Source organism: Jaculus jaculus, chromosome 7, assembly GCF_020740685.1.
Source record: "Jaculus jaculus isolate mJacJac1 chromosome 7, mJacJac1.mat.Y.cur, whole genome shotgun sequence".
NCBI classification, from domain to species: Eukaryota; Metazoa; Chordata; class Mammalia; order Rodentia; family Dipodidae; genus Jaculus; species Jaculus jaculus.
Window position 1 is genome coordinate 117,739,226 of NC_059108.1, and position 19,819 is coordinate 117,759,044.

Sequence of the window (19,819 nt, forward strand, 5' to 3'; positions counted from 1 at the left end):
GTATATACATGTGTCAAAAAAACCTTTAAATCCGGGTGTGGTGGTGCATGCCTTTAATCCCAGCACTCAGGAGGCAGAGGTAAGAGGATTGCCGTGAGTTCGAGGCCACCCTGAGACTCCATAGTGAATTCCAGGTCAGCCTGGGCTAGAGTGAGACCCCACCTTGAAAAACAAAACAAAACAAAACAAAACAAAAACCTTTCAACCAAAAATTTCTAAATACTGGTTCTACAAACCAAAACCTGTATATGTAGATTTTCTAGTGAAAGATAAACTACAAAGTAAAATATCAATTCTATACAGCAGTAAGAAAAAATGACACAAAGAAATTTGAGGAAAAGTGGTTGAACATGAGAAATAAATGAAAAGGGCAGACTTAAAAAAATAAATAAAGCTAAATTAGATGGAAATTTCTAAGCTTTCTTTTGTAAATTTGTGTGTCAGTTGAAACACTCTATGGTGTATGAAATATTCATGTAACTGTTTCATTTCCCTTAAGTGATAAAATTTCTTGTTTCAACAATATGAGAAATCTGATATTATTAATAAATACGAAGAACAAGATAGCAAATTAATTAAAGTTACTTCCCAGAAATTTTTAATTTCCGTTAGCTTTCAAACAGGATGGGGAAAAGAAATCTGGTTATAGAGGAATAACTTCACTTCTATGCAAAGCAGATGAGTGGAAGGCTATAAAGTGAGGCAATCCTGAAGCTTCAGAAATACGACTCCATTAAGGAAATTAGCCAGGATTCTCAGGGACTATCACCATCCTCACCAACCTTCTTACCAGGGATCTGGTCCTGTTTGTTCCTCACTCTCAGAGCATACAAAAAGCTCCCAATCCAGGGCGATAGAGCGATCCTTGACACCCACACCGCTCTAGTTCTTGAAGATGTGCACAAACATTTCATCTCCACATTGTTCGCGTGCACAGCTTTGTCCTGCATGAGGTACCTAAGAATTAGACATGACTCTACCAGGAAGTGGAACTTTGGAGGCTACAATTCCACACATCAGTAAATTCTTGGATAGCTTTCCATAAAAAAGAAAAAAAAAATCAGGCCTGAAAACATTGTATTCTTCCAAGACCTCCCAGTAAAGGATAGATAAGAAATGAAACAAATAATTTTTCTCAAGGGTTAGAAGATTAAATCCCAAATCATAGGACCTTGAGTTAAAATGGTCCTCTGGGGCCATGTGAAAAACTTAAACAATTAAATTTTATCGGCTGGAGAGATGGCCCAGTGGTTAAGTCATTTACCTGCAATGCCTAACAACCTGGGTTTGATTCCACAGCACCCACATAAAGCCAGATGCACAGAGTGGGAACATGCATCTTGCAGTGACTAGAGGCTCTGGTATACCCATTCACATTCTTTCTCTCTCCCTCTCTCTCCTTGCAAATAAATAAAATATTTTTGAAGCAATCAAATTTTAAAAATACAATATATGAATGTGGATGTGAGAGAGAGAGATATGGGAATGTTTAGGAGTGAAAGTTAGTGATGACCAGATGCTGGGGAAGAGAGAACAAGAAAGCTAAGGCGTGGACGAAGGGGTATCACCGCTACACAGAAGGAACGTGTTCGCCATTCTGTGGAAAAGCAGTTAAAAATAATGCACTGTTGATCTGAAATTTGCTAAAAATCAGGATTGTAGATGTTGTTGCCACAAAGAATGACAGCTATTTGAGTTGACAGATATGGTAATTGTTATAATTTGGTCATTTCACAATGCATACATGTATCAGAACATCACAATGGACCCCACCACTATACAAAGCGGTGATTGGTCACTTAAACATGGTAAATGGCCCCCTGAGAATCTGCAGCATCGTTTCACATATTTGTTTAGAGGAAATTGGAGGAGGACATGGGGCTTACTCAACCATGGGCCCCACACCCCAGTTCTGATCATATTTTAGTTGGTCTGGAGTAGCACCCAAGCATGAGTGATAATTTTCAAATCTTCTCATGCGGTTCTAATGTGCAGCCTGGGTGGAGAAGTGTTCATCTAGTACAGTAATGAAATGCTGGCAACTGCGATGGAATCTTGTCACAAGTATCAGAAATAGAGATTGCTAAATCCTAATGCAGATTCACTGGATGGACTACTCCCTCTGGGCAGAATGCAAAACCACAGCCAAAGAAATGACTCTGGCTCAGCCAAATTTGGGTCACTTTGATCTGACACCTAACTATTCAACTGTGCATCTGCATCACCTAGGAGTTTATTAGCAACATATGGAAACCCGAGACCACCCCAGCCCTTCTGAGTCAGAACTTGCATCTTGACAGGATTCTCAGGTGATCCCCAAGGGTAGGAACATATCCATCTCTCCCTTTCTTTTTACAAATAGAAATGTAGGCCAAGAAAGTTAAAGGACTCCACTGGCGAACATAGGAGAAAGACCTCACTGCCTAAGACTTATTGTTCGATCACACTGCATTTCTGAACTTCTGTCTAAGCTTTTGCTTTGTTTCATGTTAACATAAGGAAGCACTTCTTCACAGAACAATTTCTTCAGGCAATGAGAAAGTACCTACATTTAGGGTCACAGTACTTACTATGTATCACTCCCATTCGTAAAGGAGTTCAATAACCCTAGCGGACAGAAATTTCTGGGAGAATAGAGGTCATAGACAGTCAACGAAAACATCATAAAACCTCTACATCTGGAACACTTCTTTCTTTTCTACAGAAATTCTGAAGGAAAAACAAAATGTTTTCCTCTGAGATGCTCCAACATGGTTGGACTGGGTTATGGTTGTTTGTTTTGTCTTTTAAAAACTGTACCCATTTAAGATTAAGAAATTCCAGGACACTAATAATGGGGGAAGGAAAAAGTAAGTATATGGAGAGAACTTGCAGTTAGATGGGACAAACAAATCCGGATATCTAATATACAGAACCAGAACTATAGCTGGTTATATTGTGTGTGTATGTAATATAAATTTAATATTAAATATTGTATACTAAAATAGAAAATTCTTACCACAAAAGGAAAAATAATAATAATTATGGAAGATGATGGATAGTCTAAGTTACTTGACTTTAGTAATAATTTCATTGTGTATATGTATATCAAAACATCATCCTATATACCTTAAATATGTACAATATTTTTAAAGAGACATATGTAGAAAAAAAAAAAACAATGGGAAACACCTTTGTGAAAGGGTTAAGCCTCTGTTCTTTCTTCCTCTCAATTTTTATTCAAATCAAATAAACGTATTTAGGAGCATTTGCAGGAATTGTGAGATATTTTAGGAAGAGATAAGGCAACCAAAGGAGGAATAATCTAGACTATAGAGGAAGAAAGATGACCTGGAGTGGAAGTGAAAGGGAAAGAACTTCACAACAACCAAGTAAACACTTTGACTAACGTAAAGTTTTGCCAACGTCTAGGGCAGCCTGTGAGAAAGGCCTCTGAGGGTATTCATTTAGTCTTGACTGAAGAGACACACATCCCAGGAGCCATTGCTCTCATTCTGAAAGGAGGCTGGGACCAAGCTCCTCCAGTGGGAGCTCAGTGCAGTGGGATCCAGAGCCCTGGCTTAGAGTGCCTCGCAGGTGTCTGAGGAAGGACAAAGTACAAGTGCTCCAGCTCCAGGTGTTCAAAGCCCAGGACTCTGCAAGACCCTGATTCAAAAGAGGTTAAAGGACTCACAGCACAACAAAAGGACCTAGACATCTGTAGCTTTTCTAAAAGATATGAGTGGGAGAGGCCTTTCCAAGAATGCTAACTAGTCACTTTGGTTTGGGATGTGAAGTTGCATATTTCTAATACAAAGAAAAATAACAGGGGCTGGAGGGATAGTTTAGATGGTTCAGCAGTTAAAGTGCTTGCCTGCAAAGCCTGGTTACATGGGTTAGATTTCCCAGTACCTACCTAGATCCAGATGTACAAAGTGTTGCATGAATCTGGAGTTCATCTGCAGTGGCTGGAAGCCATGGTGGGCCCATTCTCAGTGTTTGCCTATCTCTTCTCTCTCTCCTTGCAATAAGTAAATAAAAATATTAAAGTAAAATTTAAAAAAGAAAAAAATAAACACTATCTAAGCTAATTTCCTGGTCTATAATAGCTCTTGGCTTAAGCTCCATAGGTGGACTGTAGAAATCATACCCATGCACAGGTAAGTTGAGATAAGCTCCTTTTGGTTGCATTCTTTTCCTCAAGGGAATTAAAAGGAAGATACACCACAATGTTATGGTGCAGATCATCTTTAGACCCTCATCCCTCTTAAGGAACTCTTCATTACCTCCATCCATACTCAGATTCTAGAGCCAAGGCCCTGAGCGTCGTCCCACATGCCTGCTCACTCAAACCATTCAACTATAACTAAAAATCCTAAACACTGTGCCAACAATATATCAGATACATCCATTCTGAATATCTCCACTGCTGCTATCCCAGAACAACCTTCCATCCTCTCTTTGCATGGACCACTACCATAGTCTTCTAGTTGCCCTCCTACCTTCACTCTTTCTCCCTCCAATCCCTAAACAAGCAAACAACCACTGTGATCAAGAAATCCATCCAAACCACTTTAGGTATAATGTGAGTTCCTGCCCCTAAATGTGTGGACTCATGCCTCTTCCTCTTTTTGTCCACTGTAATCCAAGCATACTGGGCCTTAAGACCCACAAACTTACCCATGCTTTTCTTTTCCTCTCCTCAGGACTATGTACGTACTTTCACTTTCTTTTATTCTGCCCATTAATCTCATTACCCCTTACTTCAGGTATCAACTCCACACTACTTCCTTAGATAGGCTTCCTTACAGTACCTTCCAATCAAAGACAGTCCCTGTCACATGTGATCGTAGTGGCATCCCCTCTTCCTTCAAAACACCTACCACAATTTCACTTTGATATTTGATGTGTTTTTTTGTTTTAATAACTATCTCCCTTTCCAGATTCTAAGATCCATGAGACCAGGGACCATGTTAATCTATTTGTCACTATGCAACCACAAGTGCTTACTGAGAAAATTTTGATTCCTACTTAAAGTCAAACATAAAATAAACAAGGCTTAGATGCTTTTAAGAAGGTGGATAAGGAGGCTAGGTATATTCCTTCAAAGAACCAGCCATACAGTACAATAATAATAAAAGGGATTCCTAAGTAGATTTCCCTGAACTTTGAATCTTTAAACTTGTGAGTGTAAAATCAGGAAGCCTATATTACTTTTATAACTTGTCATCTGGGTGACTGAAATCTATTACTATATTTAAGTTTCACACAGCAGTAACAGAACAATCCTGAAGCATACATAACACATTTTATTCTGGTTAAATAAAATCTTAGTTCAGATGTCTAAACAAAGGCATACTTTAGATGTCATGTCCATTTCTACAATGTTGATTTCTATGTCAATAAAAGAATGGACATCTGGTCACTTTCATGTTATTATAACATACATCTTTATCCTATTATTATTTTCTAAGAATGTAGCTAGCCCATGCACTTCATACTTTGCACAATGAGACTAATTATTATATAATACTATTGGCAACATTAAGCAGACCATTATTGTGGGAGTTTGAAATATGCAAAAAATATCTGTTAATTTATTCAAGCTTATTCAGCTGTCATCAAAGATAAAAATATGCCTCCACTTTTCATCTTCTTCAAGATCATAGGTACATTTTTAAGTGTCTATGTTTCTTTGATGACATGAACCTCATCATTTCTCCATCTAGCCAAAGTGGCTCAGAAGGCATGAGAAACTTTAATATCTATTTCTGAAATCCTAATGCTAGAAACAATAGAAATTTTATTACAGAAAATATTCTATCCACAAAAAGTTCAGTAATTCAGTTCCTATGTTTCATAGCTGAGGTTTTGCTCATGAGAAGATGTATTTCTAAAAAAGCGCTCTGGTCAGAATCATTAGCACAAAATAAAGCTGCAGTAATGGCCTGCATGACTCACAATACACAGTCAACATTCACCGTGGTATACTTAGTGATAAATTTCTGCTGAATTCTATTACAATGAAATTTCTTAAGATACCTAAAGACTTTAGATTATTAGTTATATAATCTTGAGGAATAAGCACTCATTTGGTTAAAAAATATGTTTATCAGGGGAGAAAATATATTTCATATTTAATGTTCAAGTATCATTTTAAATACTACAAACAATCTGCACCTTTTCAGGGGAGATTATATATTTTCTTTGAGGTTAACTTCTTCAGTCAATCAAACATTAATGGCGGGAAAACTAATGAAATACTTCAATTAAGACAGATCCCACCTGCACACATGGTAGAGAAACAGAAGGGAGGGTTTTCTGAATACATTATAATCCAATTAATTTTCTAAGGCTTTGTCCCATTTTTTTTTATTTATGCTATTTATACAACAGAGCTAATTATATGAGGGAAGGATACTGATCAACATGTTTCCCTCCCTGGGCCATCTTCAGTAGGTTGGTTATGCAAAGCCTGAGGTTTCTGCTCTTTGACTTCTCAAAGAACTCAGACATACTGAGGTAAGCAGGACTGATGCTTCTGTGGCTTGAAGTGATGGGCTTTTGTTTGGAGGTGAGGAGGGCAGGAGCAAATTGTTTGTTTACCTGGTTTGTTCTGGTTTGGTTTTTCTTTTTAATACCTACAAATTAGTAAACCCATGATAAAGTGAACATGAATGCTTTTATGCTAGCTTAGTTAATGATTTGAGACTCTCAACTACTTAACACTTTGCTTTCTTTGGGTTTGAAAAGAAGAAAAATCTCCCTGCTTAACTTATTTAGAGAAAATAGGAAAGGGGAAATGTTGATTGAGCTCTTCCTATGATGAGGGGCTATGCAGGAGGACACTGATAGCTTTGCTGAGTCTTTCTAGGTGACCCCCAAGGCCAGTACTACAATCCTGAGATGCCTCAGTGGGTCACTGCAGGTGAAAGCAAGGGCCAGGGCAGAAGACTGGTGCCCGTGAAAACACCGCACAGAGGTCACCAGCTCTAGCTTACCTTGAAGAGACTTGCTCGAGTACACACAGGTTGATATAGTGGTGAATGAGGAGCCTTGCCTGTCTCATGCCCCACTCTTGGGGGAGATCTTTTGTCTCTGAGATCAGCTACAAGATACACTTGTAACTCCTCTCTTGTCCCCTTATACTTACATGCATTGGATACACATGAAATGAGCTGTGGACATATTCCCTGCTGTTAATTCACTTATTTTGTACACAGATGTACAAAAGAAATTGGTGGCCAAGTTCTTACCCTTAAGTTTTATAATCTAGTCATGAAGCAAGTAAAATGTTATATTGAGTGGGGGATCAAAGATAAGCCTAAGACTAAAAGACAAAAATATTTTTTTTAAAAATGTCTTAGGCAGACATTAGAAAATACCACAGCAAATCATTCTATTTGAGGGCTAAAGCAAATAAATCCAGATCCAGCCACACTGAGTGATAAATGACATATGAGAGTAAGAAGATGAAAAATTTCATGTACCTCTGCATACACCATACTGGGAAACTGAGACACAAAGGTCAAATCTTTACAGAGGACAAACTTGCTCTAGAAAACAGAGTGATGATGTGAGAGATATGGAGGAGGACCGGGGCATCTAGATATCCTTTTTTAAATATATTTATTTATTTATTTATTTGAGAGAAAAAGAGGCAGGAGAGAGAAAGAGAGGCAGATAAATAGAAAATGGGTACCCCAGGGCCTGCAGCCACTGCAAATGAACTCCAGATTTATGCAACACTTAATGCAGATGGCTTACATGGGTCCTGGGGAATCAAACCTAGGTTCTTTGGCTTTGCAGGCAACCCCCTTAATTGCTAAGCCATCTCTCCAGCCCTACATTTTCTTTAGGAGAGCAAGAATAAGGGAGGATGAGGAGAGAAGAAAAGTAGAAGAGTCTAGTAAAAGGGACAGGAGAACATGTAAAAACATGAAAGGAACAGATGAATCTGTGTGTGGGAAGATGGGGGAGTCTAGATCTTACAATTTGCACAGCCATACAAATACAAATGCAAGCATTTGGATACATAAGAGGAGTCACATACTAGCCAGAAACAAGTTGCATCAAGGTATAGAAGAAAATTGTGACTCAGAATGAAAGGCACTAACCACAGATAAAGCATGCAAAGATTTAAACCACTAAGAACCAACACCACCAACATGGTATTTGTTGTGTTAATGCAAACACCTTAACTGCTAAGCTATCTCTCCAGCTCCATTAAAAATAATTTTAGGGCTGGAGAGATGGCTTAGTGTTTAAGGCATTTTCATGCAAAGCCAAAAGATCCCAGTTTGATTCTCCAGGACCCACATATGCCAGATGCACAAGGGGGCTCATGCATCTGGAATTCATTTGCCATGGCTGGTGGCCCTGGCATGCCCATATTCTCTCTCTCTCTTTTTCTCTCTCTCTCTCTCCCCCCTTTCTCTCTCTCAAATAACTAAAAAGTAAATTTAAAAGATAATTTAATTAGAACCTAAAAATTCATAAACAATGGTTCTTTATATAAAGTAGTCCAGCATTTAAGCACTTGATAATTAAATCGGAAATAGACTATTTTATGTATATAGCACATTAGAGTAAGAGACAAACATGCTTTCATGAGGACCTCTGATGAGCCCTTTCACTATGATTTCTGTTTTCAAACATATACTTTGGTTAACTAAGTATCTTAAATTATGTAATTATTTATCTATACCTACTTAATAGAATTAATCAGCATTGTTTGGAAAAAATCAGTTATGGGCTTGCTTATTTTAGGGTACAAAATCCAAAAGTACTTAATCAGTCAATACTTGCTCTGTTGTGCTCTGAACAGTGGAGAATAGAAAAGTATGGTTAAAGTATGACCTGTATTCTTAAGGAGCTTAGTTGATATTATAAACTTTCTCATGACTTTCCAGTCATATGTTACTGTATCTACAATGTAATATATCTAGGATTCTGCAACTAAGCTCAGACTTCAAATCACTTATGTCTTAGTGTTCATAGGACTTCATATTTAAGAGTTATATTTCTTTGGTGGGACCAGACTCAAAATGAGAAAGAAGTACATTTCAGTAAAATTTCAAATAGCTTTCCAACCATTGATCTTTTCTAATTTGCTTTACCTATCATTTTTCCTGGGTCTTTCTATGGGAAAACTTAGTATATCACAAAACTATTCCCTATGCTTATATAACTAGGTCACTTTATTAGATCCTAGTATGTGCTTACAACCCACACACTTATTTATATGAGAATAATTATCACTAATTAAATATCTTTCAAGACTCAGCCCTTTTAAGGCTTCCTCCCACAACCTGGGAGGAAGAGGCAGTAGTTTAAGGCCACCCTTGGCTACACACTGAGTTCAGGGTGAGCCTGGGATACATGAGACTGTCTCAAAATAACAATAAAAAGAATACTGAACCTTTCCAATACTAACTTCTAAAAGATATATAAAATGAGAATATTTAAACAATTGCTTAGACATTCTTAAATCAAACTAGGTATTGCCAAGAATTTTGAAGATATTTGTTTTTGCTTTGTATGTATTTTTTAAACTTTGGAAAACATAAAAATATGAGATCTATATGCAACTTATAGAAATAACCCTAATATGTGAGCTACCTTTCAGTGGCATTGAAGTGCTATTATGAATTGACTCTACCTCCAAACTTTCTTATCAACTAAATAAAGAAATCTGATAGAGAAAAAAAATCTATTGAAATAGTAAATACACAGCCACTTTCCTAGTATAAAGGATATCTAGATGCCCCGGTCCTCCTAATATACAAGAATACTGGAAAATATTTCATCAGTACATCAAATTAAAATAGAGGACAAGCATGCTTTTATGAAGGCCTCTGATGTTTCAAAAATTTTTATTTCCTATATATTGCATGACACTGAAAATGGATATTACAATAAACATTTTTTGTTTGATAAAGTAACTGCTCTATTAGTCTAAAATGAATTTTATGAATATCATCATAACTATTATCTATGTTGTGTGATTAATTGATAAACATAACATTACCTATTTTATTAATAGTTCATTAATTTAGTCGCAAAGTGGTCAACATCATTTAAAACAACTTTTCAAAACTGAAAGAAATAAGTACCCTATTTCATAGAACACTTGTTCATCTTATGTTTCAGATCTTTTCTTCCAAGAGCAAAAACTAACTACACAGACTCCTCCTACCCCCAACCAGATTTGGGACCTGGGGAGAGAGAGGAAAGATGTTGACTAATTGTCATAGAACCTATAGTGACCTCTTGTGGTAAACAGTAACCACAGAACTCTGGTGGCCTGGACTCACTCTGGGGAATATGGAAGCATTGCTTCTCCAAGCTAGCAAACAGCTGTTCATCACAATCAGTATCAAAGATAAACATTGAATAAACTACAGGGCTTCTGCATGGAAATCTACTCAGTCATATCCAATTACAATAATCATTATCACTCCTTTCCACTTAAAATTAGTGTTTTCATAAAAGATGTTTAAGTAAGTGGATTTTTTTTTTATACATCCTAGATCTGGAATCAAGCACAAGATAGACCCCCAACAGAGGCAATGGAATTCTGGGTGAGCAGTCCTGTGGCCTGCAATGCATGGTGTTGATTACATAATGCAGTGTGAGCTCGGAAGCCAGACAATACTCTAGCTTATTCATCAATATAACTTAGGAAGTGGTCAGTATAATTTCAACCTCTTTGATACTTTAAATGTTAAAAGGATACATTATAAAACCAGGGTAAACCAATGCTTTAAAAACAAAATGTGGTTTTATCAATGTTTCCTGAATAGTGTCATAGCTGTTAAAGAAAAACCATTCAAGAAAATAAAAAATCAACAACTTTAGAGCAATAACAACAACAAAAAAAAAAAAAAAAAAAAAAAACACCCTCGTTTACTTCCCAATGTTTTCTTTCTGTTGGATAATACTTAAATTACTGTTCTTTCTTGTTTTGTTTTCACTTCACTGATTCTGTTTCCTCTCCTAAGGGTTTCCTTTAATACCTCTTTTTTTTTTTAAATATCAGTTACCACATGAAAAAAAGAGTTGGATTTTGTTAACAAAGAAGAAATGGCTGAGTAAAGGAATGCCTGTGTCCAGCTCTCACTAGAAAGAATGAAAAACTGAAGATCTGAAGCATCACCTCTCGAAAGATGAGTGTTTCATAAAACAATTCCCTGGTTTCTTCTTTCCTGTACCCCTTTTCCTCCAAAGAGAAAGACACTTCTAGTTTTTCATAAAAGCAGAAACACGTCAATTTTTTAATACTGCTCTAAAATTAGTGGACAATAGTGCTAATTAAAAAGTATTAATTTGTATATAATTTTTCAAAATGGAAACCTAGTTTATTGTCATCCAAACTTAGCCTATCTGTCTATTTATTTGTTAAAGAATGAAAGGCAGTATATAAATGAAGTGTGCTGCCCAGGAGATAACCAAATTGAGGACTTTAAGGGGTTTTTTTAATCTTTTAATACCATATTCTACCTAAAGGCACTAAAAACAGAAGCCTTCTTCCAAGTATTTAACCTCTAAGTATAAGTCAACTTCTCCCTACAGCCCAACTCATATTGTCATAGCATGTACCACAATGACTATGAAAAGGGGAAGGAGGTCCTGATAAAGCTAAACACATTTAGTGGTGAGAACTTGGGTCAGGGTCTTTCTAGATGACATTGCTTAGATGCACTGTACTACAGAGTTCTCAAACCCTTCCTTCCTAATAACTTATTTTGCTCTAACAAGTCAAAAACTTATCTAAGTGTGACTGTAGTTGATAATTAATCTAATGTTTCAAAATTGCCAGTAGGTTCTATTGTGACTCAAAGCAATGTCTGAGGTGGCAGACGTGACACTTCTCTTGACCTGATCTTTATACATTCTACATGGGTAAGGAAAGGTCATATTGTACCCTATAAGTATGTACTATTGCTATGTCTCAATCAAAAACAAAAGCAGGGCTATGGAAATTGCTGAGTGGTTAAGGTGTTTGCCTGTGAAGCCTGAGGGCCACAGTTCAACTCCCCAGGACCCACGTAAGCCAGATGAAGAAGGGGACCCATGTGTCTGGATTTTGTTTGCAGTAGCTAGAGGCCCTGGCATGCCCATTCTCCCTCCCTCCCTCCCCCCCTCAAATAAATAAAATATTAAAAAAAAAAATATATATATATATACTTTAAAAAATATGTATATATGTATATATATATATATATATATATATATATATATTTTACTTGAAGGCTGGCAAGATGACTCAGTGACTTGCTATGCAAGTGAGCTAAATCCTCGGCACCTAAGTCAAAGGTCAGGTATAGTTGTACATAACTAAAATATCAGAGCTAAGGGGATAAAGACAGGATTCTCCAGGGCTCCCTCATCAGCCAACTCCATATTCATCAAGAGACTGTGTTCCAAAGCAATAAGGCAGAAGATATATCCAGGAAAACACCCAGTGTCTTCATGTGACCACTTCAACATGTGCACAGGGCATGCACATCTACACACAAGCATATATCACATAGTACGTGCGTACACACACACACACACACACACACACACACACACACGCGCAGTTAAACTTTTCTAAACAGTCCTATTGTCTTTATACTCTGGACCTTTACAACTTTTTACATTAATAATCTTCCTCCTATACATATATGTTAAAAATTATTTATTTATTTTATTTATCTAAAAATAACTTCATCATCTTTCATCTTAAAACTAACAACAGGAATTCTCTGTCTCTCCTATCTTGAGATTTGATCACAAAATATGTGTGTATCCATCCTACACAATGGCCTTCATTACTTCATTTTATTGACTCTGAATCGCCAGTAACAACATGCAATGCTTTCCCACAACAGAGTCAACTCAATAAGGAAAATAAAAATCCAATCTCAACAGTGCAAAACAACAAAGACACCATTGTGGCTAGTCCAAGGCACAGAATACAGCACCATGACTCTGGAAATTACAGCACAGGAATTTAGAACATTTTTTAGAAACTCTTCAGGCTTAAAAGCTATATTCAAATATGTCATGCTTCTTGCTTATTGGTTCTGTGTTATCAGAAAATTCTCTGGTGGGTATCTAATTTGCTAAGATTTTAGTTCATTACCTATCCATGGACAAATATAAATGCCCTCTCTCTCTCTCTCTTTTTCTCTGTGTGTGTGTGTGTGTGTGTGTGTGTGTGTGTGTGTGTGTGTGTCTGTTTCTTCTCCATCTCTCTTCACTCTTTGTGAAGAGCAAATGAGAGTTTGTCTCCCCTGTGTGTCTTCATGTCTAGGTAGGCATCTGTTTATCTATATACTTTCAAGTCAACTGTGTCTCTCTATAACTTGTTTGTTCAGATCAATACAAGATCTGGCCTTTTCATAGGAAGAAAATGATGCTGGATGAAAAGGAAAAGCTTTTCATGGGTACGGGTCAGTATAAAATGCCAGCCTCTTTCCTCGGTTCTTAAATCAATGGGGAGTGCTGCCTCCATAACTTCCTTTTCACACTATACCTCTGCCAACACTTCACTCTAATGCTATTAAGTTAGTAAAGAATGAACTTCCTGTGACATGCCTGATCTACCAATGAGAATCCTGGGGGAATTTTCACTGTTAATCTCAATTAAAAAATGTCTCAGGATGAATCTCTCAACTTCTCTACAAATCAGAAAGAAATGACAACTAGGGGACACTGCCGTATGAATGAGCAGATCCATTTCATACTGTAATTTTCAACTCTGAGGTACTTCCTGGGAAAGAAGCACGAAGTCTTTTCAGTATTTATCACATAAACATGCATGTGTCTTCAAATATCAAATACATTCCCACTAAACTCCATGGCTGAGTAGCACAGTCCAAGATTACCCATAGATAATTAAAGGTGGAATGTAAAATGTCAAAACAGGTAAGTTGTCACTCACACTCGGTATTATCAATGGAAAGAAACACTAAGCCAATGAAGCAATTTAGGGCTCTGAGTGTAAAAAAGATGAAATATTCATAAGGTGGGTGGTAGATGTAAGATGGAGGAAACAAAAACAGATCCTTCCAAGCCACAAAGGTAAACCTTACTTTCATGCAATGTCTGAAATAAACATGTTCTAGACACTGGCTCCTAATGTCAGTCGGAGTAAGAAGCTTTACCAAAGAGGCTGCACTAGTAAACTTCAGCCCAGGCATGTCTATCCTCTCCCTCTTCACCAAGAAGAGCAGCAGAGCCTGTGGGTTTGTTTTCTAAGACCTTCTCTGAAAGCTCCTCTCAGAGGGCAAATTGTGGGAAGTTGAAATAACCCAAAGAGATGAGAAAGCTGGAAGAAAACTCACATATCTGAAAGAGCTGATTCCAATAACCTTTTAATTCTCCAACAACTTGATGTCTGAACTGCAATACTCCCTTGTATTCTAGATCTATTTATTATATGAATAAGAGAAGGTAATGGACTGCAGAAACTGCATACTATTATGAACTGGTACTTTATGCTATCTTAAAATTGAAAAATGCATATGAAATCACACTGAGGTGGCTAAAAATATTACAGGTATTAAAATGACTTTGAGGCCAAGCCCTATTAGCTATTTTTCAGTCCAAATTTAGCACTGCTGCTCTAGAATTGTATAGACTTAGGTATTGACCAAAGTGGAAGAGACAGTCCCAAACCTCAAACCCAAATACCAAGTCAGAGCTTTAGGAAAATACTTTGAGATACTTTGGGTCCCAATACCCAGCAAAGCATTTCAGGGTGTTTTACAGGAGATCTAAATCTAAGCAGCAGTGTGATCAAGCCTACCAACTCAGAGATAGCATCGTTCTGTTTATGTGTGCTCTCTGATCCACTAGGAGGGAGCTTCTTGGGAACAAAGAAGTGTCCTAACCACTTTTCATCCCAAGGACCCACAGAGTGTCCTTCATATGAAGCCCCAAACAAATACAGTTTCAATGACTTAGTGGGGAAAAAAACAAAAAGGAACTACAGAGCCTCACAGGTATCTATCTAGTCCACTGCTCTGTTTTAAGGTTTACTCTCCTCCGCATGCACAATCGTTTTCCTCATCACTCCTCAAGCAAGAGATCTCCAAATAAAAACAGCAGGCCTCTGATGCAAACACCTTAAGGGACATGTGATACAAGTTGCTTATGAAGTTGAAAATCATATGAACAAATTAAAAACAATTAGAAGGTCCAGGATTCCATAAAACAAAGTTTATATGATCTTAAACATGACACACACAGTCATTCTGATCCAGAATGATGCATGCAGAGTGGCATTTAAAAATTCTTTCTCTTGGCGCATTAAAAGCACAGAAACTACGACTTTACTTCTACATTTCTCCTGTTTAAGACAAATGAAATATATTCTATAAATTAATCCATAATGAGGAAAATTAGAACAAACTGTAAATGCAAATTTGACCCTAGTAATTGCTTTCCCAGTATTAAAGTACTGATTGAGGGTTTTATTATTATCATTAGTTGATGATGATGATTACTTGTACTATTATCTGAGGTTCAACTCCAACTGTTTTCTCCTAACTCAAGGTACCTTTCACTGGGGCCAAATTCCAGAGATTTAAATCTGTTTAAGTAGCCACTTTTGCTCCCATTCCCAACTTAAAAAGAATCCCTTGAAGAATTCAGTAGGCGCCTGAAGCCTATTTGGGAAGGAATGTGGAACATAGGTGACCAAGAAAGGGTCATAGTCAAAGCGAAATTCAGATTTATTCTCTCCACCAAGCCCTCTCCACCCACCCTCTTCCCCAGCTATCCGCTGCAGGCTCAGGACAGGTGGGAGGGGGAGTGTGTCTCCCAGGAAGAAGATTCAACTAACTTTCCTACATCACCTCATCTGCGCCCCACCCACCCACCCACCCAGCATCAGGTCCCCACGGGGTAACTGAAGCCACCAAGTCAGGCTGCCTGCATCCCCCTTCTCCCCCACCCCCGCCCTTAGCAGAGAGATGGGATGGGTAGGATTTGGGGGTGGGGGAGATACGCCGTGGGCGGGATGGAGGTGAGGATGTTCAGAACTGGAACTCTCCTTACCACTGGAGCGCCTGACGATGTTCTCCAAAAACGTGTTCTGCGGTGCGACCAGCCCTCTCTTGCCCCCCGGCATCCTGGGTCTGGAGAGCGGCGGCCAGGATCCGCGGCGGGGGAGGGGGGGAAGCAGGAAGAGAAGGTGGAAGAAGAAGAGGAGGAGGAGGAGAAGGAGGAGAAGAAGAAGGTGGAGGAGATCGAGTCCAAAGAAGACGGGGCGCGGCGGCGGCGGCGGGGTCCCCTGACTGTGTCTCCAGCCGGACCTGGATGAGCAGCTCTGGGGAGGAGGACCAGGCAGTTCATGGTAGTAGCGCTCCCCCGGCCGCCGCTGCCCAGACTGTGGCGGTGCCGCACACGGGGCTGGGGAACTGCAGGCTCCGCCGGACACAGTGCGCCTGCGCCGCCCCCGCTGTCGCTGTCCCGCCGGTGCCGGTGCTGATGTTGAGGATGCTTTGGCCGCGTCGGGCGTCCGCGAGCCGGCTTGGCATGTCTTTCCCCACCGCCCCGTGCCTGCTCTCGGGGAGTCAGGAGAGAGAGAAAGAAAAGAACTCAGTCTTCCTCTCCCCACCCTGAATCCCAGACACCCAGATTCCTTGGCTGCGCGCGGGTGTCCTTAGCCCACTCCTCTCGTAAAACTGGATCACAGCTGCCCCGGGGCAGCTCAACTTCTGCGGGGGGCTGAGCGTGCGCCTGGCGGCCGCTCCTCACTACCTAAAGACGCAGAGGCAAGTAGTTAGTGCCCGCTGCCCGCTGCCCGCCGTGCTCTGGAGAGGCGGGCGCCAGAGAGGGCCCTAGCCCGCATCAGAGAGGTGCCATCTCAGCTGCCCACGCCGCTGTCCCCAGCCCCGGCAGCTTGGGAGGACGCAGGTCCGGGGCCCGAGGTGCCAACGGGCTCCGGCCCCGGCCGTGGCGGAGCGCTGAGTGCTGAGTGGGAACCGACTGGGTGGCGCGCGCGGGGACGCAGAGCAGCCACCTGACGCTGCTACCGCCCCCCTCCCCCTCCGGGCTTTGGCGCCTGAAGCCTCGACGCAGGAGCTTTCACCACCCGCGTTAGCCCACAACCTCCCCCCAACCACCACCACCAACCCCGAGCCCAAGCCAGATGGAGCCGGGCGCAGAGCTGACACTCGCGATGACCCTGCTGCGCTCCCCGGCACACACACACACACACACACACACACACACACACACACCGAGCTGGGTTTGGCGCTCTTGAAGGTGCCTTCAGGACCACCCCGGAGCTTCCCCTCGGGTTGCTGAGCGCAGGAAGAGAGCAGCGAGCCTGATTCCCCCAAACAAACTTTCAGAAAAAGGGTTCTCTTGGTGCAGAAGAGTCGTGGAAGGGAAGAGAATAATTCAGAGACCCGAGCAAGAGCGAGATCGGCGTTTGCGCGGTGAAGAAGGGAGGGCTGCGAGGCTGACGCTGCGCTGGAGTGTGGTGGGCGCGACCGTCCTAGACGTTCAGAACCGGGGCTGGAGGGGGCTGTTGGGACCAGTCCAAAAACAGGACACTGACACGGAGGAGTCGGGGGGGGGGGGCGGGGGGGATGCACGAGTGTGAATGCGACAAGGAGACATGGGAAGGGAAAGGGAGCCAAAGCCTTTCCACATTCTTTTATCTAAATACATGGGTTCGCCCCCTGCCCTCTCCCCATCTCGCTGCAGCACCAGCGACATCCAAGAACTTGTTACAAATGGAGGTGGGGAGGAGTCTAGGAATTCGACGGATGGAGCTCAACCATCTGTTGAAAGAAACCCTCTAGGTGACTAGGATAACCTCTGCAAGAGTCCACGATTCCCCTCAGGTGAAAGGAGCCAACCTGGGACAAAAGGAGCGCGGTAGGAGTGGTGCTTGATGGGGACGGGGGCGTGTAGAGTGGCAAAGGGGCACAGGGTGTGGATAGGCCGGGGATGAGGTAAAGGTGGTGCTGTAGAAATGAGAGTGACCACAGCCAAGGTGCCCTGGAAGGAGAGGAGAGTTCAGGCTGGGGTAGCAACATTAGCTGAGGACATAGGGGCCTGTGACTTTGTGACCAACCTCTCGACCTCTCCTCTCCTTTCTTCCCCTCTCCTCCTTTCCCTCCCTCCTTTCTTTTTCTCCCCTCCCCATTTTCTCGTCGTCGTCGCCCTTCTTCCTCCTTCTCTCCCTCCCCCCCTCCTTTCTCATTGCCCCAAGTCACAATTAAATGTACAACTAGGAACCAGGCTTTACCTCATGGTCATTTTTCCCTCTCTCTTCAGGTAATTTTTCAGCACCTCCCCACCCAGTTGGGGTGGCTGGGCAAACTCAGAAGGTCGCCATGAAGAAAAGCAAGCAAACAAACAAAACATAGTTTGTTCTGCTAAGATTCTGTCTGTTTAAAAAAAAAAAAAAACTCAAGAAATGCAGTGGAAAGCACTAATTTATTCTAGCTTTCAATCCCAAGTGCTGTGATGCTATTCAGGCAGGCTTATCCCCTACAGCTAGAATGTCTCCTAATACACTGGGGTGTCTTTAGTTAAATAACAGGGGACTCTGGGCACAGGTTGGATCTGCGTGGTGAGTTGCCCGGGGCAGGAGTCTGGGGTGTGTGTGACAGGCAGCTTCTCCCCTGACGTTGGTAGGGGGAGTGTGAGCAAGATGGGACCCAGAAGAAGCACTGTCACCCCAGCGTTAAACACACATTTCAATTCCCCCCCCCCCATGCGCTTTATGCAGCCCCATGTTCAAGAGATCCTATGCTAGTTCACTGACTGGGGTGGCCTGTTTTTGAAAACACGTACACATATATATATTTCACAGACTTACGTCCTTCACTTCGAATGTAACAGAACAGCACCAGCATCAACACGGAAAGACTACTTCAAACCTGTATGTTCTTTTGCACATCATCAGTGCCCACATCTCGCCTCTGGGTATTGACTTAAAGTCTCAGCATCCCAGCATTTCCTATCTAGTATAAATATCCTTGTTCCTAATCATTCCTCCGTGGGTGTATTACCTCACACTTCCCAAAGAGGAAACTCCTCTGGACTCCATTAAGACACAGTCACACAATCACTGTAGAACGTCCCCATTTTTATTTCCATCTGCATGTTTAATTAAAATGACATTTTTCTTCTTTGTCCTTAACTGTGTAGTATAACTTTTGGGTTATCTTAATAACTGTGAAAAAAAAAAGACAGTTGGGAGCTTAAAAAATGTCAAATCATTGGATTACATATTTAATCTTCTTGTTTAAATTTTTACTTTTATAGAGGAAAACTTGATATCTAAAGACACGAGAAGTGTCTCATGCACTTCTCCTTTATGATACGGTGCTGTAGCACACTCTAGAATTAGGTCTCCTGGTGCTATAGCCATGGCTTCTGGTAAATGATATAACATGATCTTGGATTGGTGTGGCAATAGTCAACAACAGCCAGCAACCTCTATTGCCATCACAGCCTTTTTAGTCCAAGAGGGAAGAAACCCCTAGCAACAACTTGTAACAGCTTCCAATCAGATCACAGTACAAGCAAACAGAGCAGCTGTTTATGAACTGCCTGGCTCCAAGGAGCATGCTGGCAGACTGTGGTGAGGTGCCCATACAGCATTTTCGAAGGGTTTTACAGACAGTGTCCATATGCTATGCCCAAACCACAGGACATAACAGGTGAGGGGATCAGGAATTAAAAGGCTGCAATGTTACAGTAAAGGCTTCCTTTTGTTTGCTTGTTTTATTACAGGTATGGTAATGAGAGAGGTGTTGTGTGAGAACCATATGTTCCACTCCATAAACATGCTTGCTGTCTCTAGATCCTGCAGAACAAG

At 40.8% G+C, this 19,819-nt stretch overlaps 1 protein-coding gene and 1 pseudogene across 2 annotated transcripts in view; both read right to left on the reverse strand.

The window, feature by feature from the left end:
• The window catches only part of Kcnh5 (potassium voltage-gated channel subfamily H member 5), a 307,625-nt gene extending 290,276 nt beyond the window's left edge, over positions 1-17,349 (reverse strand). The window contains exons 1-2 of one of the 2 annotated variants that reach the window (XM_045154767.1): positions 17,220-17,349; positions 16,033-16,536 (exon numbers count right to left, since the gene is read on the reverse strand). In XM_045154767.1, the coding sequence (XP_045010702.1) occupies positions 16,033-16,105 (73 nt within the window). In that variant the 5' untranslated portion in view covers positions 16,106-16,536; positions 17,220-17,349. Of the gene's footprint in view, positions 1-16,032; positions 16,812-17,219 lie in introns of those variants that run through there. The other variant, XM_045154768.1, reaches the window with a different exon arrangement.
• LOC101615004 overlaps positions 16,576-19,819 on the reverse strand; it is a 38,629-nt pseudogene continuing 35,385 nt past the window's right edge.